At 38.1% G+C, this 24,761-nt stretch overlaps 2 protein-coding genes across 2 annotated transcripts; both read right to left on the bottom strand.

Annotated features, from left to right (window-relative positions):
• Positions 1 to 8: 8 nt before the first annotated feature.
• LOC135476170 (probable ATP-dependent RNA helicase DDX52) lies at positions 9 to 24,749 on the bottom strand. The gene is made up of 16 exons (XM_064756102.1): positions 24,585 to 24,749; positions 24,132 to 24,246; positions 22,875 to 23,074; positions 20,050 to 20,235; positions 19,662 to 19,805; positions 18,907 to 19,018; positions 14,432 to 14,504; positions 12,602 to 12,671; positions 12,248 to 12,381; positions 12,002 to 12,092; positions 11,512 to 11,634; positions 10,796 to 10,946; positions 9,073 to 9,148; positions 5,945 to 6,016; positions 5,637 to 5,726; positions 9 to 433 (listed from the first exon to the last, which is right to left on the bottom strand). Exons 1-16 carry the CDS (start codon positions 24,669 to 24,671, stop codon positions 163 to 165), a joined length of 1,995 nt encoding a protein of 664 aa, XP_064612172.1. The 5' UTR covers positions 24,672 to 24,749; the 3' UTR covers positions 9 to 162.
• LOC135477260 (defective chorion protein, FC106 isoform-like) lies at positions 3,758 to 5,008 on the bottom strand. Its single transcript, XM_064757445.1, has 2 exons — positions 4,139 to 5,008; positions 3,758 to 3,916 (listed from the first exon to the last, which is right to left on the bottom strand). The coding sequence occupies exons 1-2, from the start codon at positions 5,006 to 5,008 to the stop codon at positions 3,758 to 3,760; spliced, it is 1,029 nt and encodes a 342-aa protein (XP_064613515.1).
• Positions 24,750 to 24,761: the final 12 nt, after the last annotated feature.

The raw sequence follows: 24,761 nt of genomic DNA, 5'->3' as shown, positions 1-24,761 counted from the left end.
TTGATACATTTATTACCGAGGTGAAATGCTACATGTATATCAGGACAGAGCCTCTGACAGTCATTTCTTGTACACACAATAAATGTTTGTGAATAATCTAAGAGACCCAGCGCATTAAAAGATCATTCTCTGCAGAACAGTATACCAGATAATTCTTCGAGTTTAATCTGTGTTTTCCATAAGTCTGTCCTTACGGGAGTTTGTTTTGTTATTTTTGCTGACTGTCTGTTTAAAGCGGTTCTTTTTCTCCTTCTTTCCACTGACTTTCTGTTGCAGTGGCTTCACACTTTTGGTTGTCTCACTGACTTTCTGTTTCAGTGGTTTCACACTTTTGGTTGTCTCAATGACTTCTGTTTCATCCAATTTTGTCCTTTTCTCTGCCGATGACTTAACCTCTGCTTTAGCTTCCAAACGTCTTCTCTTCAGATAATTTCTAAAAACAAGAAGGTAAAGATAATTTAAAATTTAAAAAAATGTACAAATCAGTAGTACCAAAAATGCCCCATCAAATTAACTTCCTGTTTTGTATGTATGGACAGAATGAATCTCTCTTTTCAATGTCATCAGGCAGTACACAAATAAATCTGAAAAAGCCTCTAATTTGTGGGAACAGTGGACTGTGGCAGCACACTGGGACAGCGGATTGTGACAGTGGCTTGTTGCAGTGGATTGTGACTGCAGATTGTGACAGCGGATTGTGACAGTGGCCTGTGACAGCGGATTGTGACAGTGGCTTGTGACAGTGGATTGTGACAGTGGCTTGTGACAGTGGATTGTGACAGTGGCTTATGGCAGCGGATTGTGACAGCAGATTGTGACAGTGGCTTGTGGCAGCGGATTGTGACTGCAGATTGTGACAGTGGCTTGTGACAGCGGATTGTGACAGTGGATTGTGACAGTGGCTTGTGACAGTGGATTGTGACAGCGGATTGTGGCAGTGGATTGTGACTGCAGATTGTGACAGTGGCTTGTGGCAGTGGATTGTGACAGCGGATTGTGACAGTGGATTGTGACAGTGGCTTGTGGCAGTGGATTGTGACAGTGGCTTGTGACAGTGGATTGTGACAGTGGCCTGTGACAGCGGATTGTGACAGTGGATTGTGACAGTGGCTTGTGGCAGCGGATTGTGACAGCAGATTGTGACAGTGGCTTGTGACAGCGGATTGTGACAGTGGCTTGTGACAGCGGATTGTGACAGCGGATTGTGACAGTGGATTGTGACAGTGGCTTGTGGCAGTGGATTGTGACAGTGGCTTGTGACAGTGGCTTGTGGCAGCGGACTGTGACAGCAGATTGTGACAGTGGCTTGTGACAGTGGATTGTGACAGTGGCTTGTGGCAGCGGGCTGTGACAGTGGCTTGTGGCAGTGGATTGTGACAGTGGCTTGTGACAGTGGATTGTGACAGTGGCTTGTGGCAGTGGATTGTGACAGCGGATTGTGACAGTGGCTTGTGGCAGTGGATTGTGACAGTGGCTTGTGACAGTGGATTGTGACAGTGGCTTGTGGCAGCGGACTGTGACAGCAGATTGTGACAGTGGCTTGTGACAGTGGATTGTGACAGTGGCTTGTGGCAGCGGACTGTGACAGCAGATTGTGACAGTGGCTTGTGACAGTGGCTTGTGACAGCGGATTGTGGCAGTGGCTTGTGGCAGTGGATTGTGACAGCGGATTGTGACAGTGGCTTGTGGCAGTGGATTGTGACAGTGGCTTGTGACAGTGGATTGTGACAGTGGCTTGTGACAGTGGATTGTGACAGTGGCTTGTGGCAGCGGACTGTGACAGCGGATTGTGACAGTGGATTGTGACAGCACTTGTACACATATGTACACATATTTATGTGCCTGAAAAGCACTAAAATCATACACAAATATTAACATCGGTCACAAAAAAGGTGGATTTTCAATTTTCTTTTTATTATTGGATATTTTTTAGTGTTGGCTTGCATGTAAAACACAAAGTAAAACTGAAGTCGCCTGAGAACCAGGCAGGGTCAGGCTATTCATGTTCAATAGGGAACTTAGGCCATACTGACCCATTCAGGGAGAATATATTGCTGTGCAAAAGTAGGACATAGCAATGGGGATTTCCCCATTTGCTATGTGATGCAGCCTTTAGGATTGATGCGATATATCCTATATCATACATACATGTAGCCTCAAGTGAAGAAAACTTATTTACAAATGTGATCTTTAATATTTTTGTCAATTTTTATTTCAGGAGAAAAGGGTATCTGAAAATATGTTTGTATGGTGGCTGTTTGGGACCACCTTTGGGTATTTATCGTTGTTGCATAATAATGTTCTAAATAAGTATGTGATGCACGTCTAATTAACTTATTTGAATGTAAATTTGTTTTTTACATCCAAACATATGCATTTAATCTGAATTATGACAATAATTATGGTTATATTAAAAATATAAATATGATCAAAATCCAGGTTGAACACATTTGCTACTTGAAAAGACCAAATTCTAGTGCAAATATAGTTATTAAACATGTGTTACATCCTCATTTATAACATTATTACACAAAGACTATATATACCAAAAGGTGGTCCCAAATACCCACCTTACAAAAATTATTTTCAAGTGTCTGTTTCTCTTTTAAGAAAAATCAGAAAAAAAAAACAAAAAACACATTTACAACTAACTTTCTGCACTCATTCATCTGTAATTTTTATGTCTTTTCCACCTTTAACACAGGATTCTGCATTAACACAGGATTCTGTATTAACACAGGATTCTGTACTAACATAGGATTCTGTATTAACACAGGATTCTGTATTAACACAGGATTCTGTACTAACATAGGATTCTGTATTAGCATAGGGTTCTGTACTAACACAGGATTCTGTATTAACATAGGATTCTGTATTTACACAGGATTCTGTATTAACACAAGATTCTGTATTAACATAGGATTCTGTATTAACACAGGATTCTGTATTAACACAGGATTCTGTACTAACATAGGATTCTGTATTAGCATAGGATTCTGTACTAACACAGGATTCTGTATTAACATAGGATTCTGTATTTACACAGGATTCTGTATTAACACAAGATTCTGTATTAACATAGGATTCTGTACTAACACAGGATTCTGTATTAACATAGGATTCTCTACTAACACAGGATTCTGTATTAACATAGGATTCTGTATTAACATAGGATTCTGTACTAACACAGGATTCTGTATTAACATAGGATTCTGTATTAACACAGGATTCTCTACTAACACAGGATTCTGTATTAACATAGGATTCTGTACTAACATAGGACTCTGTACTAACACAAGATTCTGTATTAACACAGGATTCTGTATTAACACAGGATTCTGTATTAACACAGGATTCTGTACTAACATAGGATTCTGTATTAACATAGGATTCTGTATTTACACAGGATTCTGTACTAACACAGGATTCTGTATTAACATAGGATTCTCTACTAACACAGGATTCTGTATTAACACAGGATTCTGTACTAACACAGGATTCTGCATTAACACAGGATTCTGTACTAACATAGGATTCTGTATTAACACAGGATTCTGTATTAACATAGGATTCTGTAGTAACACAGGATTCTGTACTAATGTAGGATTCTGTACTAACACATAATTCTGTACTAACATAGGATTCTGTACTAACACAGGATTCTGTACAAACACAGGATTCTGTATTAACACAGGATTCTGTATTAACATAGGATTCTGTACTAACACAGGATTCTATATTAACATAGGATTCTGTATTAAAACACGATATTCTCTACTAACACAGGATTCTGTATTAACATAGGATTCTGTATTAACACAGGTTTTTGTACTAACATAGGACTCTGTACTAACACAAGATTCTGTATTAACACAGGATTCTGTATTAACACAGGATTCTGTATTAACATGGGATTCTGTATTAACACAGGATTCTGTATTAACATAGGATTCTGTATTAACATAGGATTCTGTACTAACACAGGATTCTGTATTAACATAGGATTCTGTATTTACACAGGATTCTGTATTAACACAAGATTCTGTATTAACATAGGATTCTGTACTAACACAGGATTCTGTATTAACACAGGATTCTGTACTAACACAGGATTCTGTATTAACATAGGATTCTGTACTAACATAGGATTCTGTATTAACACAGGATTCTGTATTAACATAGGATTCTGTATTAACACAGGATTCTGTACTAACGTAGGATTCTGTACTAACACAGGATTCTGTACTAACATAGGATTCTGTATTAACATAGGATTCTGTACTAACACAGGATTCTGTATTAACATAGGATTCTGTACTAACACAGGATTCTGTATTAACATAGGATTCTGTATTAACACAGGATTCTCTACTAACACAGGATTCTGTATTAACATAGGATTCTCTACTAACACAGGTTTTTGTACTAACATAGGACTCTGTACTAACACAAGATTCTGTATTAACACAGGATTCTGTATTAACACAGGATTCTGTATTAACACAGGATTCTGTATAAACATGGGATTCTGTATTAACACAGGGTTCTGTACGAACATAGGATTCTGTATTAACATAGGATTCTGTACTAACACAGGATTCTGTATTAACATAGGATTCTGTATTAACATAGGATTCTGTATTAACATAGGATTCTGTATTAACACAGGATTCTCTACTAACACAGGATTCTGTATTAACATAGGATTCTCTACTAACACAGGTTTTTGTACTAACATAGGACTCTGTACTAACACAAGATTCTGTATTAACACAGGATTCTGTATTAACACAGGATTCTGTATAAACATGGGATTCTGTATTAACACAGGGTTCTGTACGAACATAGGATTCTGTATTAACATAGGATTCTGTACTAACACAGGATTCTGTATTAACATAGGATTCTGTATTAACATAGGATTCTGTATTAACACAGGATTCTCTACTAACACAGGATTCTGTATTAACATAGGATTCTCTACTAACACAGGTTTTTGTACTAACATAGGACTCTGTACTAACACAAGATTCTGTATTAACACAGGATTCTGTATTAACACAGGATTCTGTATTAAAATGGGATTCTGTATTAACACAGGATTCTGTATTAAAATGGGATTCTGTATTAACACAGGATTCTGTATTAACATAGGATTCTGTATTAACACAAGATTCTGTATTTACACAGGATTCTGTATTAACACAAGATTCTGTATTAACATAGGATTCTGTACTAACACAGGATTCTGTATTAACACAGGATTCTGTATTAACATAGGATTCTGTATTTACACAGGATTCTGTATTAAAACAGGATTCTGTATTAACACAGTATTCGTATTAATACAGGATTCTGTATTAACACAGGATTCTGTATTTACACAGGATTCTGTATTAAAACAAGATTCTGTATTAACACAGGATTCTGTATGTACACAGGATTCTGTACTAACACAGGATTCTGTATTAACACAGGATTCTGTATTAACATAGGATTCTGTATTAACACAGGATTCTGAACTTTCAGCCTGGTTGTGCACAGCTAGAATCCTCCTACAAGTGTGTTAATCGTGATGAGAGTCTTAAGCCTGGTTGGTACTGGGATTGCACCTGTATTTAAGGCCAATACTGTACCTTCTCTTTCTGTCTCTAACTTTATCTTCAGGCATTGTGGAAATATTCTCTCTCACCGGATTTTGACGAGACAGCTTCTTTCGTTCATTCCTGAAACAGTGAAATGACCACTGATTTGCATGTCCAAAGGATATAAAGTTGGAAACCATTTGTAAAAGTTAGTGGACTTTAAGACTTCAGGCCATGTTTATAATATAATTTCACAGTGATAACATCAGTGCACAAAAAAGATCTTTAACACTTGTATAAGCCATAGTTCTGATGCCTCGAGTAGCAGCTGATAAGAGTTACCACTCATATTTTCTTACCTTGAAGGTCGCTTCAAGGTCAACATGTATTCTGGAACAGAGCAGCCTGCCTCCCTCATGATGTTAGCGATGCTGTTACAAGACAAAGATAATAAATGAGGCAAACAGGAGTATAATTAAGGCACATATGAGTGATCTAACAACCAAGAAGTAATGTGAAGTGATAATACAAACATGAGCATGTGCCAAAATACTGGAAGAAAACTTCAAATTTCAGGCTTTTCAAGGTCCCCCCCTCCCATGATCAGGCATGATTCTTTGATATACAAAGTTTTGTGATATTGCTCGTTGTATGGTGAACATAAGGTGAGGCATGATTCTTTGATTAACAAAGTTTTGTGATATTGCTTGTTGTATGCTGACCATAAGGTGAGGCATGATTTTTTGATTGCCAAAGTTTTGTAATATTGCTTGTTGTACATTGAACATAAGGTGAGGCATGATTCTTTGATTGCCAAAGTTTTGTAATATTGCTTGTTGTACATTGAACATAAGGTGAGGCATGATTCTTTGATTGCCAAAGTTTTGTGACATTGCTTGTTGTACATGGAACATAAGGTGAGGCATGATTCTTTGATTAACAAAGTTTTGTGATATTGCTTGTTGTATGCTGACCATAAGGTGAGGCATGATTTTTTGATTAACAAAGTTTTGTAATATTGCTTGTTGTATGCTGAACATAAGGTGAGGCATGATTCTTTGATTGACAAAGTTTTGTGACATTGCTCGTTGTATGCTGACCATAAGATGAGACATGATTTTTTGATTGACAAAGTTTTGTAATATTGCTTATTGTACGTTGAACATAAGGTGAGGCATGATTCTTTGATTGCCAAAGTTTTGTAATATTGCTTGTTGTATGGTGAACATAAGGTGAGGCATGATTTTTTGATTAACAAAGTTTTGTAATATTGCTTGTTGTATGCTGAACATAAGATGAGGCATGATTCTTGATTGCCAAAGTTTTGTGACATTGCTCGTTGTATGCTGACCATAAGATGAGACATGATTTTTTGATTGACAAAGTGTTGTAATATTGCTTGTTGTACGTTGAACATAAGGTGAGGCATGATTCTTTGATTGCCAAAGTTTTGTGACATTGCTCGTTGTATGGTGAACATAAGATGAGGCATGATTCTTTGATTGCCAAAGTTTTGTGACATTGCTTGTTGTATGGTGAACATAAGGTGAGGCATGATTCTTTGATTAACAAAGTTTTGTGACATTGCTTGTTGTATGCTGACCATAAGATGAGGCATGATTCTTTGATTGCCAAAGTTTTGTGACATTGCTTGTTGTATGGTGAACATAAGGTGAGGCATGATTTTTTGATTAACAAAGTTTTGTAATATTGCTTGTTGTATGCTGAACATAAGATGAGGCATGATTCTTTGATTGCCAAAGTTTTGTGACATTGCTTGTTGTATGGTGAACATAAGGTGAGGCATGATTTTTTGATTTACAAAGTTTTGTGATATTGCTCGTATGCTGAACATAAGGTGAGGCATGATTTTTTGATTGCCAAAGTTTTGTGACATTGCTTGTTGTATGCTGAACATAAGATGAGGCATGATTCTTTGATTGCCAAAGTTTTGTGACATTGCTTGTTGTATGGTGAACATAAGGTGAGGCATGATTCTTTGATTTACAAAGTTTTGTGACATTGCTCGCTGTATGCTGACCATAAGATGAGGCATGATTCTTTGATTGCCAAAGTTTTGTGACATTGCTTGTTGTATGGTGAACATAAAATGAGGCATGATTCTTTGATTGCCAAAGTTTTGTGACATTGCTTGTTGTATGGTGAACATAAGGTGAGGCATGATTCTTTGATTTACAAAGTTTTGTGACATTGCTCGCTGTATGCTGACCATAAGATGAGGCATGATTCTTTGATTGCCAAAGTTTTGTGACATTGCTTGTTGTATGATGAACATAAGGTGAGGCATGATTTTTTGATTGCCAAAGTTTTGTGACATTGCTTGTTGTATGATGAACATAAGGTGAGGCATGATTTTTTGATTTACAAAGTTTTGTAATACTGCTTGTTGTATGATGAACATAAGGTGAGGCATGATTCTTTGATTGCCAAAGTTTTGTGATATTGCTTGTTGTACGTTGAACATAAGGTGAGGAATGATTCTTTGATTAACAAAGTTTTGTAATATTGCTTGTTGTATGGTGAACATAAGGTGAGGCATGATTCTTTGATTGACAAAGTTTTGTGATATTGCTTGTTGTACGTTGAACATAAGGTGAGGCATGATTCTTTGATTAACAAAGTTTTGTAATATTGCTTGTTGTATGATGAACATAAGGTGAGGCATGATTCTTTGATTAACAAAGTTTTGTAATATTGCTTGTTGTATGGTGAACATAAGGTGAGGCATGATTCTTTGATTGACAAAGTTTTGTGATATTGCTTGTTGTACGTTGAACATAAGGTGAGGCATGATTCTTTGATTAACAAAGTTTTGTAATATTGCTTGTTGTATGATGAACATAAGGTGAGGCATGATTCTTTGATTGACAAAGTTTTGTAATATTGCTTGTTGTATGATGAACATAAGGTGAGGCATGATTCTTTGATTAACAAAGTTTTGTAATATTGCTTGTTGTATGGTGAACATAAGGTGAGGCATGATTCTTTGATTGACAAAGTTTTGTGATATTGCTTGTTGTACGTTGAACATAAGGTGAGGCATGATTCTTTGATTAACAAAGTTTTGTAATATTGCTTGTTGTACGTTGAACATAAGGTGAGGCATGATTCTTTGATTAACAAAGTTTTGTAATATTGCTTGTTGTATGATGAACATTAGGTGAGACATGATTCTTTGATTGACAAAGTTTTGTGATATTACTTGTTGTACGTTGAACATAAGGTGAGGCATGATTCTTTGATTAACAAAGTTTTGTAATATTGCTTGTTGTATGATGAACATAAGGTGAGGCATGATTCTTTGATTGACAAAGTTTTGTGATATTGCTTGTTGTACGTTGAACATAAGGTGAGGCATGATTTTTTGATTAACAAAGTTTTGTAATATTGCTTGTTGTATGATGAACATAGGATGAGGCATGATTTTTTGAATTCTCCTCAGCAGCCCAAATATCATGTTACTCACCTCCTGAGGTTGACAGCATCCTCCTGGGTGAAGAATGTGATGGCCTTCCCACCCCTTCCTGCCCGCCCAGTCCTACCTGAGGAAAGATGGAGTTGTCTTGACATGAAGAGTTTGCCTACATCAGGCAGATCACTATGCTTTTGTACAATTTGCACCTTTCAATATAAATCAACTAACAGTTCAAGCAATCTGATTTTGTTGAATTCTGGAGGTTGATAATTCACAGTGTCTGAACACGGAAACCTCCCGTGGAAGCAAAATTACGTTGTGAAATGTCAATGACCTCTTCTATGACCACACATAAACCAGTCATTCAGTGTAACTGACCTCTTATGTGACCACACATAAACCAGTCACTCAGTGTAACTGACTCTTCTGTGACCACACAAACCAGTCATTCAGTGTAACTGACCTATTTTATGGGTGGACCTGATTTAATGAATAAACGAATGCAGTTATCTGTTATTTCAGTTATCTGACGAGGAGGAGTCATCAGTTGAGTACATATACTGTGTCTTCTTGTGGCAAAGTAAGTTCACGCTGCCAAAGTGCTGCCGCCACTGACACCAGACATGACACTCCACCCAGTCACATTACACTGACACCGGGCCTTTCAGTCCAGTTTCCTTGCTCTAACCTCTCAGTGCTGAGAGTCAAGCGAGGCAGCAACAATCGCTATTTTGAAAGTCTTTGGTATGATCCGACCCAGCACCTGATCTAAGTGAGTGAGTGAGTGCTTGGGGTTTAACGTCGTACTCAACAATTTTTCAGTCATATGACGACGAAGGAATCATTAGGGTGCATGCACGTGTAATGTGCCTCCTTGTTGCAGGACGGATTTCCACCGCTCTTTTATTTAGTGCTGCATCACTGAGACGACTTACCGAAGGCAAGTAAGCCGCCCCGCCCGAGCCATTATACTGATACGGGTCAACCAGTCGTTGCACTATCCCCTTCATGCTGAACGCCAAGCAAGGAAGTTACAACTTCCTCTTTTAAAGTCTTAGGTGTGACTCGACCAAGGATTGATCCTGGATCTACCGGTCCCGAAGCGGACGCTCTACCAACTGTGCTATCCGGGCCGGTCACCTGATCTAAGCTAAGGATGTAACTAACCTGTCCACCAGATGTAAGTGACCAATCCAACAGACAAAACTCAACCTATTGGATATAACTGACCTATTCTATGAATGTCACTGACCTATTCTGTGGATGTAACTGACCTATTCTGTGAATGTAACTGACATTTTCTGTGGGTGGAAATGACCTATTAATGTCACTGGTTTATTTTCCTGATGTAATGGACCTATACTCCTGACGTAACTGACCTATTCTATAAATGTAACTGATCTATTCTATGACTGTCACTGACCTATTCTGTGGATGCAACTGACCTATTCTGTGAATGCAACTGACCTATTCTGTGAATGTAACTGACATTTTCTGGGGATGCAAATGACCTATTAATGTCATTGGTCTATTTTCCTGATGTAATTGACATATACTCCTGACGTATCTGGCCTATTCTATGAATGTTACTGACCTTGTCTATGAATGTAACTGACATTGTATGAAAGTAACTGACCTTGTCTATGAAAGTAACTGACCTTGTCTATGAATGTAACTGACCTATTTTCCTGATGTCATTGTAACTGACCTATTCCATGGATGCAACTGACCTATTTCATCGGTACAACTGACCTATTCTGTGGATGTAACTGACCTATTCTATGGATATAACTGACAGCACTGTTTGGAAAGTCATAATTGATGACTAGGTTGACTCCCTGGAAATCAATGCCACGCCCCATCAGTTCCGTGCAGATCAGCACCCAGATGGTTCCCGCTCTGAAACACTTCACCACATTATCCCGCTAAAACAAAGAAAACACAGAAACACTTGAAAATCCAGAAATTGCAGTTGAGAAGCTGTTTATGACTACTGAATAATATATCCTCAAAGAGTAACTGATAACTTCACTGTATGTAGGCAGTTGTAACAGTATTTGTGTACTGTACACACTGAACATGACTATGATTCTGGTATTTAACAAAAAAAGTACTCCAAAGGAACTGTTAAAACTACAGCAAAAAACATAATAGACCATTAAGCCTTAGGAATTTAACCAATTAAATTTTGGATTTTAATTGCAAAAAAGTAGGTTAGATCAGCAGGAGGTCATGCAATATAATTTAAAGATGTGATAAATGTATTAGATTCCTTTTATATCACTCTAAAACAACATGCACACAGATAAAATACACATTTTTTTTGATCATCTGGACTCTGAGGTCTTTGAGGTTTTGAGGTCTAATAAAAAACAAGTGACCAAAAATTTTGACTCCTGATAGAAAAAGCAGATTGCTAGCATGAATGCTTCAAACCCCTTGAAATAAGGAAGTGAACGAGTGCAGAGGAGATTTTCTGCTGAGTCATACCTGAAGCTGGGTCCTATCGGAGTGAATCACATCCACGTTCAATCCATCATAAATCAACTCGTGGAACAACTCCTTGGCGCGATCTTTGGCTTGAACAAAGATGAGAACTGGAGGCTTCACGCCCTATTACAAAAACAACAGCAATGGTTACAAATATTGTTTTTATTTACCTCATCTTTTTTTCACCCTTTGAGAGAAAAGTCACTACTTTAATAAATTAAAACAATTGTATTTATACAGTTACAAATGTATGAATGTATGACAAATGTAATAATGAATTTGACAATACACATATGTGTAAACTATGCCAAATTTACATGAATTTTTTTTTTTTTTTTTTTGGTAAGGGGGATCCACCTCCTCCATCTTGGAAGTTGAACCACTTAGTATCTATACTTGTCAGTCAACAAAAAGGTCTGACAACAGCAGTAATTTTCTTCTCATATGAGTAACATCTATGTGCTGTTTAAAAAAAACTAACGTCACCAACCTTTCTAAATATTTCCCGCAGGGCAATTAACTTTCCTGATTCTCCTCCGACAAAAAGTAGTTCCTGCTCAACAGATTCTGTACAAACATTTCTGCAATGAGAAACAAATGTATGTTTGTGTAGGTTAGTTCTGTGTGACTTATTATGCTTAAACTTAAACAGATTCTGTTTGAAAGCAAGCCTGCTTTATGCATAAGTTTTGCCAGGTATATAAACTGTGAAATGACTCGGTCAAACTGGACTCACCTTGCACCGACATGAACTTGCACCACGTTGTCTAGATTCAGTTTGCACCACTGTTCCACATCGCTAGCAAAGGTGGCGCTAAACATGGCACGCCGAATATTGTTGTTGTCGCAAGCTTTGTAAATCACAGCCAACTGTAATGATATCATGTAATGCTACATACATCTTTGCAATCATAGTGCATTACATCGTACAGTACAAGGCGTGAAGAACGAATTACTTGTGTAATGGCTGTGTGATAAGCAATATTGCGTGCCGATTAACTTCAGCTGAAATCATAAGAGCACATTCAATGATCACTGGTGTTTTTATACATGGATGGATGAACACAGGTAACAGAAGCTGTTTTCTTACCTGATCACGAAAACCTCTCTGACCCTCTTCAAACAACTTGTCAGACTCGTCAACGATAAGCCACTCAACACTGAAAAGAAAAGCAAATTTACAAACACTCAAAACTCTGACTTACTATACTCAACATTTTGAGCCGATACCAAAAACACTGAAAATAACCTGTTCTTTTTAATGGGTTCATTTACACTGGCTTGCACTGCACTGTACTCATGTGTAACGTTTACACTGGCTTGCCCTACACTGTACTCATATCTAACATTTACACTGGCTTGCCCTGCACTGTACTCATATCTAACATTTACACTGGCTTGCCCTACACTGTACTCATGTCTAACATTTACACTGGCTTGCCCTGCACTGTACTCATGTCTAACATTTACACTGGCTTGCCCTGCACTGTACTCATGTCTAACATTTACACTGGCTTGCCCTGCACTGTACTCATGTCTAACATTTACACTGGCTTGCCCTGCACTGTACTCATGTCTAACATTTACACTGGCTTGCCCTACACTGTACTCATATCTAACATTTACACTGGCTTGCCCTACACTGTACTCATATCTAACATTTACACTGGCTTGCCCTACACTGTACTCATGTCTAACATTTACACTGGCTTGCCCTGCACTGTACTCATGTCTAACATTTACACTGGCTTGCCCTGCACTGTACTAATGTCTAACATTTACACTGGCTTGCACTGCACTGTACTCATGTCTAACATTTACACTGGCTTGCACTGCACTGTACTCATGTCTAACATTTACACTGGCTTGCCCTGCACTGTACTCATGTCTAACATTTACACTGGCTTGCCCTACACGCCAGCGTGGCGTAATGACATGGGAGCCTCTCACCAATGTAGCTGCTGTGAGTTCAAGTCCAGCTCATGGTGGTTTCCTTTCCGGCCACAAGAAGGCCGTCGTATAAGTGAAATATTCTTGAGCACTGCGGAAAACTCCAATCAACATGCAGGTTCAAATCTGACCATATCCAGAGAATTTGTGGATTGCCCGCTATCACCACTTGAGGGATCTTGGTGACAAGACGCGATAACCAATGCTCATGTGTACGCTTACACAGTCTATTGTAGGCTGACGAACGGTTCTTGTCTTCAACTAATACGGTGTGTATATCTCTATATCACATGTGTTAAAGTTTGTCAATAACTTGCCACAGGTCTGTGGTTTCTCCCCCTATAACTTGACTGGTGATTACATGTATGTTGCCTATTTGCATCCTATACATTTATCAATTCTCCAAGAACTTTCAAGACCAAAAAAAAAAATACAAAAAAAACAATAGCGTGAAATGTATGTCAGAAAAAAGACCATTAAATACTGTCCAGGAAAATAGTCAGAATATTTTTCGGACATTAAAATGCAGTTGAAACTTTGGATTGTATGGTGGCCTTTTCTGACCAGGCTGTAATCAGTGAGTTCATATCAGCTTTTTTTCACTTGACACACATATACTGTTACATTTCATCATTCAAAATGCATCTATTTTTACAGTTATGAATGCGTTCACCAAATGGGCCTTGAAATGAACTACATGTGTTTCAAGCCCAAAATACTGCTGTGACAACACTGATAGCCTCTGGGTCCCAACAGACCGCTGTAACATCCATTTACTCAGCTAAAAAATTATACAAAAATAAATCAAACTACTTTCCTGGGCAATGTTTAATGGTTTTCCATCTCAAAAAACCTCCTTTTAGTGTTTTCTCTGCCTTTCAGCGATTAGTTTAAAAAAAAAGAAAAGGAAAAAGCCCTCAGCCCTTACTTATACCAGGACACAAGTGAAATCAACATTTAAATGACTTACTTTTTAAGCTGTATTAATGGTGGGTCCTGCTGAAGCAGGTAGACTAGTCTGTTCGGGGTGGCAACAAGAACATCTGAAATATCATTATATTTCATAAACATGGTAAATTTCACTCAGTTTACTACTACACCCTTAGTGTTTATTCATAAAACAACCAAACCCATTTTGATCTTAGAACAAAGAGAATGGTATTAATGAAAATGAAGAAAGATATGCTAATGTGAAAATGAAGAAAGATATACCAATCTGAAAATGAAGAAAGACATGCCAATCGGAAAATGAAGAAAGATATACCAATCTGAAAATGAAGAAAGATACACCAATCCGAAAATGAAGAAAGATATACCAATCTGAAAAGGAAGAAAAATATACCATTCTGAAAATGAAGAAAGATATACAAATCTGAAAATGAAGAAAGACATGCCAATCTGAAAATGAAGAAAAATATACCAATCTGAAAATGAAGAAAGACATGCCAATCCTAAAATGATGAAAATTTTTTCACTTTCAAGACACATTTTATATTGTTTAGTAACCTGTTTATTTCATGCAATTGGGAAATATCTGGAAATATTCATCGATGAACATGTTGGGAACGAACCCCAAATAGGGTTCTCCCCACAACAAGGTTGTGCTGACAGCTCTCACCCTTGACGTCACCACAGCAGTTTACTTAATTTCCCGAATGATCGCTGAGGCTATAGGAAAACTGGAGTTCAAAGCCATTTTTAGAAAAACTTTATTTGTACTTTGATATGTTAGGCCACATAATAAACTCCTAATTCAATATATATAACTCCTATATCAATATAGCAATGGTTGGCATCACTGACAAGAAAAGTCCAGCGATAGTTGGGATCACTGAGAAGAAAAGTCCAGCGATAGTTGGGATCATCAAGATGAAAAGTCCAGTCATAGTTGGGATCATTGAGAGCAAAGTCCAGCAATAGTTGGGATCATCAAGAAGAAAGGTCCAGGGATAGTTGGGATCATTGAGAAAAAAGTCCAGTCATAGTTGGGATCATTAAGAAGAAAGGTCCAGCGATAGTTGGTATCATTGAGAAGGGAAGTCCAGCGATAGTTGGGATCATTGAGAGAAAAGTCCAGCAATAGTTGGGATCATCAAGAAGAAAGGTCCAGGGGTAGTTGGGATCATTGAGAAGAAAAGTCCAGCGATAGTTGGGATCATTGAGAACGAAAATCCAGCGATAGTTGGGATCATTGAGAAGAAAAGTCCAGCGATAGTTGGGATCATTGAGAAGAAAGGTCCAGCAATAGTTGAGATCACTGAGAAAAAAGTCCAGTCATAGTTGGGATCATTGAGAGAAAAGTTCAGCAATAGTTGGGATCATCAAGAAGAAAGGTCCAGGGATAGTTGAGATCATTGAGAAAAAAGTCCAGACATAGTTGGGATCATTGAGAAAAAAGTCCAGCGATAGTTGGGATCATCAAGAAGAAAGGTCCAGGGATAGTTGGGATCATTGAGAAGAAAAGTCCAGCCATAGTTGGGATCATTGAGAAGGAAAGTCCAGCAATAGTTGGGATCATTGAGAAGAAAGGTCCAGCGATAGTTGGGATCATTGAGAAGGAAAGTCCAGCGATAGTTGGCATCCTTGAGAAGAAAAGTCCAGCAATATTTGAGATCACTGAGAAAAAAGTCCAGCAAAAGTTGGGATCATTGAGAAGAAAAGTCCAGTGATAATTGGTATCATTGAGAAGGAAAGTCCAGCGATAGTTGGTATCCTTGAGAAGGAATGGTATCATTGAGAAGAAAAGTCCAGCAATAGTTGGGATCATTGAGAAAAAAGTCCAGTCATAGTTGGGATCATTAAGAGAAAAGTCCAGCAATAGTTGGGATCATTGAGAAGAAAAGTCCAGCAATAGTTGAGATCATTGAGAAAAAAGTCCAGTCATAGCTGGGATCATTGAGAAGAAAAGTCCAGTGATAGTTGGTATCCTTGAGAAGGAAAGTCCAGCGATAGTTGGGATCATTGAGAAGGAAAGTCCAGCAATAGTTGGTATCACTGAGAGAAAAGTCCAGCAATAGTTGGGATCATCAAGAAGAAACGTCCAGCAATAGTTGGGATCATTGAGAAGAAAGGTCCGGTGATAGTTCGTATCATTGAGAAGGAAAGTCCAGCGATAGTTGGTATCACTGAGAAGAAAAGTCCAGCAATAGTTGGGATCATCAAGAAGAAAGGTCCAGGGGTAGTTGGGATCATTGAGAAGAAAAGTCCAGTGATAGTTGGGATCATTGAGAACGAAAATCCAGCGATAGTTGGGATCATTGAAAGAAAAGTCCAGCGATAGTTGGGATCATTGAGAAGAAAGGTCCAGCAATAGTTGAGATCACTGAGAAAAAAGTCCAGTCATAGTTGGGATCATTGAGAGAAAAGTTCAGCAATAGTTGGGATCATCAAGAAGAAAGGTCCAGGGATAGTTGAGATCATTGAGAAAAAAGTCCAGACATAGTTGGGATCACTGAGAAAAAAGTCCAGCGATAGTTGGGATCATCAAGAAGAAAGGTCCAGGGATAGTTGGGATCATTGAGAAGAAAAGTCCAGCCATAGTTGGGATCATTGAGAAGGAAAGTCCAGCAATAGTTGGGATCATTGAGAAGAAAGGTCCAGCGATAGTTGGGATCATTGAGAAGGAAAGTCCAGCGATAGTTGGCAGCCTTGAGAAGAAAAGTCCAGCAATATTTGAGATCACTGAGAAAAAAGTCCAGCAAAAGTTGGGATCATTGAGAAGAAAAGTCCAGTGATAATTGGTATCATTGAGAAGGAAAGTCCAGCGATAGTTGGTATCCTTGAGAAGGAATGGTATCATTGAGAAGAAAAGTCCAGCAATAGTTGGGATCATTGAGAAAAAAGTCCAGTCATAGTTGGGATCATTAAGAGAAAAGTCCAGCAATAGTTGGGATCATTGAGAAGAAAAGTCCAGCAATAGTTGAGATCATTGAGAAAAAAGTCCAGTCATAGCTGGGATCATTGAGAAGAAAAGTCCAGTGATAGTTGGTATCCTTGAGAAGGAAAGTCCAGCGATAGTTGGGATCATTGAGAAGGAAAGTCCAGCAATAGTTGGTATCACTGAGAGAAAAGTCCAGCAATAGTTGGGATCATCAAGAAGAAACGTCCAGCAATAGTTGGGATCACTGAGAAGAAAGGTCCGGTGATAGTTCGTATCACTGAGAAGGAAAGTCCACCGATAGTTGGGATCATCAAGAAGAAATGTCCAGCAATAGTTGAGATCATTGAGAAGGAAAGTCCAGCAATTGTTGAGATCATTGAGAAGGAAAGTCCAGCAATTGTTGAGATCATTGAGAAGGAAAGTCCAGCGATAGTTGGTATCATTGAGAGAAAAGTCCAGCAATAGTTGGGATCATCAAGAAGAAACGTCCAGCAATAGTTGGGATCATTGAGAAGAAAAGTCCAGCGATAGTTGGTATCACTGAGAAGGAAAGTCCAGCGATAGTTGGGATCATTGAGAAGGAAAGTCCACCGATAGTTGGGATCATCAAGAAGAAAGGTCCAGCTATAGTTGGGATCATCAAGAAGAAAGGTCCTGGGATAGTTGGGATCATCAAGAAGAAAGGTCCAGCCATAGTTGGGTTCATCAAGAAGAAAGGTCCAGCCATAGTTGGGGTCATCAAGAAAAAAGGTCCAGCAATAGTTGGGATCATTGAGAAGAAAGGTCCAGTGATAGTTGGGATCATTGAGAAGGAAAGTCCAGTGATAGTTGGGATCATTGAGAAGAAAAGTCCAGCAATTGTTGAGATCATTGAGAAAAAAGTCCAGACATAGTTGGGATCATTGAGAAAAAAGTCCAGTCATAGTTGGGATCATCAAGAAGAAAGGTCCAGGGATAGTTGGGATCATTGAGAAGAAAAGTCCAGCAATAGTTGGGATCATTGAGAAGAAAGGTCCAGTGATAGTTGGGATCATTGAGAAGAAAAGTCCAGTGATAGTTGGGATCATTGAGAAGAAAAGTCCAGTGATAGTTGGGATCACTGAGAAGAAAAGTCCAGCAATTGTTGAGATCATTGAGAAAAAAGTCCAGCGATAGTTGGGATCATTGAGAGAAAAGTCCAGCCATATTCGGATCACTGAGAAGAAAGGTCCAGGGATAGTTGTATCATTGAGAAGGAAAGTCCATCAATCAGGAAGATATTTTAGCCATGACAAACAATGATACGGCGTTGCGATCTGAAGGAAACATATTGACTCTTGGATTATCTTCACATTCATACACTCACTGTACTTCACCTAAAGTTTAGCATCAGATGACAGATTTTGTTTGATTCAACCCATTTATATGGACACTTATGGGTTTCTTGTGAATTGTGATTAATCTCCCATCAGAAAAACTTCTGTGTAAGCATTAAAAGTATTATTTTAAGGCCTTTACCTGTATGTGCTTCTGACAGTGCATTTCAGTGTGCTAAACTTTAGGCGAGACACACTACTTTCACTCACCAAATTTCTGGGACGATTTTGGTCCAAACTTTTTGGCAGCTGTACTGGCTTTCTCTATGTAGTGAATCCTTAACCCTAGTCCTTCAGACAACCTCTGAAACCAACGACACGTCTGAAACAAAACATCGTCAGATAGTTGAAAATATATTCCCTTCAAAGATTTTAAATGGTAATTTGTGTTTTAACACATCTACCAAGGGCCCTAACTCATACTGTCATCTACATCATTGCTTTCACCAAGCAAACTCAAGTCAAAAAATCAAGATGAAAGAGGCAAGCTACATGTATGAGAGTAGTGAGAAAACATGCCTGAGAACATATGCCACCTTCATTGGTTGAGAGAATACCTGTAAATATAGTGTCTTCCTTGGTTTTACAGTTCTAATCATGTTTCTTCAAACTCCATGGAATCTATTGCCACTTTGCACATTGAGAGACAACATCTCAACATATATATACCCTAAATGACCAGAACTTTTGCCAATTTTTCCAGATTCTCACAGTTCTACTGATTTTAGAAAGCTTTTGAGGTTTGCTTGGAACATGGGATCATATTCTACTGGAAAATTGTAACTTTCAGCACCAAAAATAATACTTTGTGACATTTACTTGCCTCTAAAAATGCACTTCTGTGGGTGAGTTTTTAGGTCATTTAGGGTATTTATACCATGGCTTGTAGTTGTGGACTAGAGCAGATTTGGGTGTATCCACTGAATAAATCGAGTTTTTACCAGTTTAATGAAGAGTAACAATACCTGTTTGGCAAGCTCTCGTGTGGGTGCCAGCACCACCGCCCTGAACCCCAAAGACCTGGGCCCCTTCAGGTGATGTAAAACAGGAATGATGAATGCTGCCGTCTTTCCAGAGCCAGTTGGGGCACACCCCATTATCTCACGTCTCTACAACGGCAATAAGTACTCCATTTATCTTTATCACAAAATAAAAGACAAAAAGGCATTTAGTTTGCTGTGTTTTGTTGTGTTTTGAACTTTTCTATAGCCATTATTCTAACAGCTCACCTGTATAAGGAACCTGTATTAGCAATACAAGACACTTTCGGAATCGTAGTTTTACATGTGATTAGTGTTTTACGCCATACTCAAGACTAACAAATAAAATATATAAATTAATTTGAAGTCTCACCTGTAGCATGACAGGGACAGCCTGCATTTGTACAGCAGTAAGATCCTTATAGCCAGCTGATACCAGGTTCTTGATGAGACGAGAGTTGACCCCATACCGAGAGGTCAGCTGGTCGAAGGTCACAACAGGGTCAGGGATGTCGCTGCCATACACATGAATACGGTGTTTATTTCGCAAGTGGTTTACCTGAAATGGCGATGAATATTCATGAGTCTGTGGGTAAGTCATGTCTTTAATCAGAGTTTAGAGCAGATATGATCAAGGTGTTTATGACCATATTTAATGAATATTTCACTCAGAGAACGAGGCTTTGTTTAATAAATGGGTAAAGGTAAACAGTACTTATAGTAAACCAGCAGCCTTTGGCAGGTAGCTGACAACCTTTCCCACACCAGCTGAATGACTGCAAAATCTCCATCAACAGCTGATTAGCACCAAAGTCTTTAAGTAGAACCTCAATGCCAGACCTTCCAAGCTGCATAAACATATAACCAAAATCCTGTCCAGCTGATACTTTTGATGGAGTGAAGTGGAACTTCATGACCTAGTAAAATAAAATCTATCCTCAGAAATCTGTTTCCATTTACCTAAATTTCCTAATTTTAATTAAACTTTGTGAGATTTAGGGGATTTTTCCTTCCTGGGAAGGATCAAAAATTTTTATGTCTAAAACCATGAAGAGTGTAAGCACCGGTGAGTCTCAGCTCAGATCACCAGTACTGACCTAATTTATAGTCCAAAACATTTCTACATGAGGAAGATGAGAACCAGAATCATGTTGTGTTGCATGAAGAATAAAGGATGGAACATATCAGCTGTGTCTTTGTATGTGAACTTTCCTGCATCTAAAATGTACTTGCCCTTTCTATTGTCACTCCCATTGTTTCCCCTTCACAACAATGTATCAGTAAACACATTTTCCACCCACCAAAGCATCTGGCAGTGGTGATATCAATGACAGTTCAGGAAATTATACCAACATACTCCCAACTACATTCTCCTTACCATTGAGTTTTGACAGTGACACAAGCTATCCATAGACCTAACCTTGTTTGAAATTTTGGGATCTCCCCAACAGTATTTTCCATGCCAACAGAAGTGGCTCATGTGATGGTTTCTGGCATGTGTGAAATGGGGTTATCACAAAACATAAAAGGACCTCTGTTGAGGATTCTTTGATAACGTATAGGTTTAAAACACATATATTCTGTTTAGATCATGTTACAGCAGTTATGTTTAGATCATGTTACAGCAGTTATGTTTAGATCATGTTACAGCAGTTATGTTTAGATCATGTTACAGCAGTTATGTTTAGATCATGTTACAGCAGGAATTATGATGTATAAAGATCTCCATTTGTCGTCATGATTATAAGAGTTCATCAATGAATTAATTTAATTCACAAAAAATAAACAAGGGGATCTACATAAGTGGGCTACGGCTATAGCTTGAGCAACTTGTCCCTGTAGGTATAGGCCTGTGTCCACGTTTTGTCAGTGTTTTTGTAATCACTTCTCACCGGCTATAGCCAGAGCCACAATTCTCACAAATCCAAGTTCTCGAAATTAGGTGTTTTTAAGGTATAGTGTGGCAAAAAGAACTGGATCATGGAGAATTCCATATTTTGCAGTCATAAGATGCTGACAGCTGCGATGTTTACAAGGTTTCCTTGAACATTTTACAAAGATTATCTCACAAAATCAGTAATTAAGCTCAACTCTCTATGGAAACGCATTGGCACTGCTCCTCAGTTCAGTAAGGTAATGAAAAATACGGCAACACTATTTTACAGGTATCCACATGGATACGGAACACTTCACAATTAGGCCTATACCAACTTCTATGCTCCACCACATTAAACTTATGAATCATCTTAGAGAAGAAATGCTTAAAGCCCTCTATCTGTACAAAGATTGTGGATATATGTAACAGAGATTAAAGTACACGATAGTCAACTTTTCGGTAATCAGATGGTGAAGATTACATATGGGTTTGGAATTCTCATGCACCTTTCAAGACGTTCATGTCCGCCAGATTACACAGAAGTAAGTAGAAAGCCATAGCCAATGTATGACCTGCAGCAAAGATTATGATGGGACAATTGTCACATTAACGAGAGTGCGGGGCACCAACACGTAGTCAACACAACACTTTCAGACAGAACTGATAATGACATCCTGCATTCCACATTTCACAAATAGCGTCTTTTTCAGAATTGAGTTCTACTGAAATATGTTTCTTTCTAGCTTATAGCTAACTTCTGAGTTTCTTAAACTCCGTACTCAGTATTTTGAATCTCGTTTGCAGATTATAGATTTAGTCATATGACAACGCAGGAAAAGCACACAGTGGGCGGGGCCTAATGCATGAATTTGTCAATTCTTTGCAAGGCTTTACAATACATGATCCCGGCTGGTCTTCAAAGCATGACATCACCTGACCAGGGCTTCGTGGCTGACAAGATACAAACTAACACAGCATAAATATTGTCTAGGGAATATTTGGTAAGAAAATAAGAGCGTTGGGGTTTTCCTTTAAGAACAAGATAGAGTCGAACCTTTAATCTTGGAAATTAAAAAAAACAAAACTAAAGTAATCTCTTTGAATATCTAATACATGTTACATGTATATGCAAATTTTACTTACCGTATTTCACCCCCAAAAAAGGTTTTTTTTTCAAGTAATATGTGTTGCTTGATTCTCATTGATTTTAAATCTTAAGATTTTTTGGTGAAGTCTGATTGATTTCCTATCAGAAAAACTCAAAGGCTGGCCCACAAAAGGCAAGGATAATTTAGTTATATCATTTTTCTGATGATCAATACCTCTTCTTGTTTCAGTGCTGCAATCTTCTGCGGACTTTTGCCTTTCTTTTTCCTTTTCTTGGAAACATGGATACTCTCCTGTTTTCCTTTTGATATGATGTTACCTAGCAACTGCAACTCAGCTTCTGACTGGCTATCAGAGTCATGTGATCCATCATGTGAAGAGTCCTCTTCTTCACTGCTTTCAGACTGTCCAGACTCTAGAAAAAGGACATTCACAGCAATAAAAATTCATTGAAATAAAAAAGAACATCAATTTTAATATTTAAGCATTTATTTACTTATCTTCAGCCCATTTTATTTCAAGGAGTTCTTGGGAAATTTCCCGTTATCAGTGAAGTTATAACTCAAAAAGCCTTGAGGTCTTGATCGGCTTTTTACTGTTCTCCACTGCATCAAAACATATATATACTGTTCTCCACTGCATCAAAACATATATATACACTGTTCTCCACTGCATCAAAACATATATACACTGTTCTCCACTGCATCAAAACATATATATACTCTTCTCTACTGCATCAAAACATATATACACTGTTCTCCACTGCATCAAAACATATATATACTCTTCTCTACTGCATCAAAACATATATATACTGTTCTCCACTGCGTCAAAACATATATATACTGTTCTTCATAGCATCAAAACATATACATACTGTTCTCCACTGCATCAACACTAATGTCTCACACTCAAATAATCCTGTTACATCTGGTTAGAAAATACCTGTACAATTCAGAAAGCACTGAGCAGTATGGAATTCTATTGTTCTATCAGCTGACCAATGCAGCAGTATGGAATTCTATTGTTCTATCAGCTGGCTAATGAAGTAGTATGCCATTCTATTGTTCGATCAGCTGGCTAATGAAGCAGTATGGAATTCTATTGTTCTATCAGCTGGCTAATGAAAATGGTTGGAAATTTAAAGAATTTGACAAGGAGAGATAAAAAGACATTTTTTATGGTTTATGCCAAACAAACATATTTTTAATGATGGCCTTAATTTGTCTGACAGACCTGAAAAGAATGCAGCTGCTATGAAAAAAAAAACTTGTAAACTGTATCATCAAAACTGGAGGAAACCTGAATCCAGTGATTCTGTGAATGACCCTGAGTAAATTTGAACAGCTCTGAGTAGAATTTGTATAACACAAACAAAATTATTCTCTTGGAGCCATTTTTTAAAAATAATTTTAATTACATTAAGCCCATAATGAAATGAGCTTGTAGTTGATGGGCATATTGCACATTACCTTCCGTGCTCAGCCTGTCCTCTGCAGATTCAATCTTCTGAACTGTCTTCTCAGAATCACCAAAAAAATCCAACGCTTTAGTAACATCCTTCTGTGAACATTTTGGCTGCACAAGCTGATTGCAAGAGAAAGAAAAATTAGTTACTGGTGTCAAAGAAAGCAAGGGTCCGAAACTAGCCACATGTTTTTGTGGATCTCTATAAAATGACCTTTCAGATGATGTGCACTCTATTTACAGTTGGGCCAGTCCTTTAACTATGACAGCCTGCGTTTTGGTGGACAGCCAGTTCTCCTGTCAAGCATAGCTCTGCTGAGAAGCAACGAGACGGGCACTAGCGACTGATCCAGCGAGGGTAAGACAACAACAACCCCGTCATTTGAGTTTTAAGTGATTTGCAGTGTACGTTGGTTAAAACAGCTGGATGTGCAACTTATACAAAGATTTTGAATAACCTTTAACTGTTCGGCGTCCTTTTGAAATCGTTTGTAGTCAAACTTGGCCCCAACACCAAGTTTCTTGAATAAATCGAAGCCGTCCATGCTTGTTTCTTTTTTCCCGGAAGTAGCGTTAGCCGCGAGTAGAAATCATTTTCTCCAGGCGGAAGTGACGTTTTTGTGTTTACAGTCGTC

The sequence above is a fragment of the Liolophura sinensis genome, chromosome 10 (assembly GCF_032854445.1).
Source record: "Liolophura sinensis isolate JHLJ2023 chromosome 10, CUHK_Ljap_v2, whole genome shotgun sequence".
NCBI classification, from domain to species: domain Eukaryota; kingdom Metazoa; phylum Mollusca; class Polyplacophora; order Chitonida; family Chitonidae; genus Liolophura; species Liolophura sinensis.
Note: the sequence above shows the minus strand (reverse complement) of the source record. Positions and strands in the feature narration are given on the sequence as shown.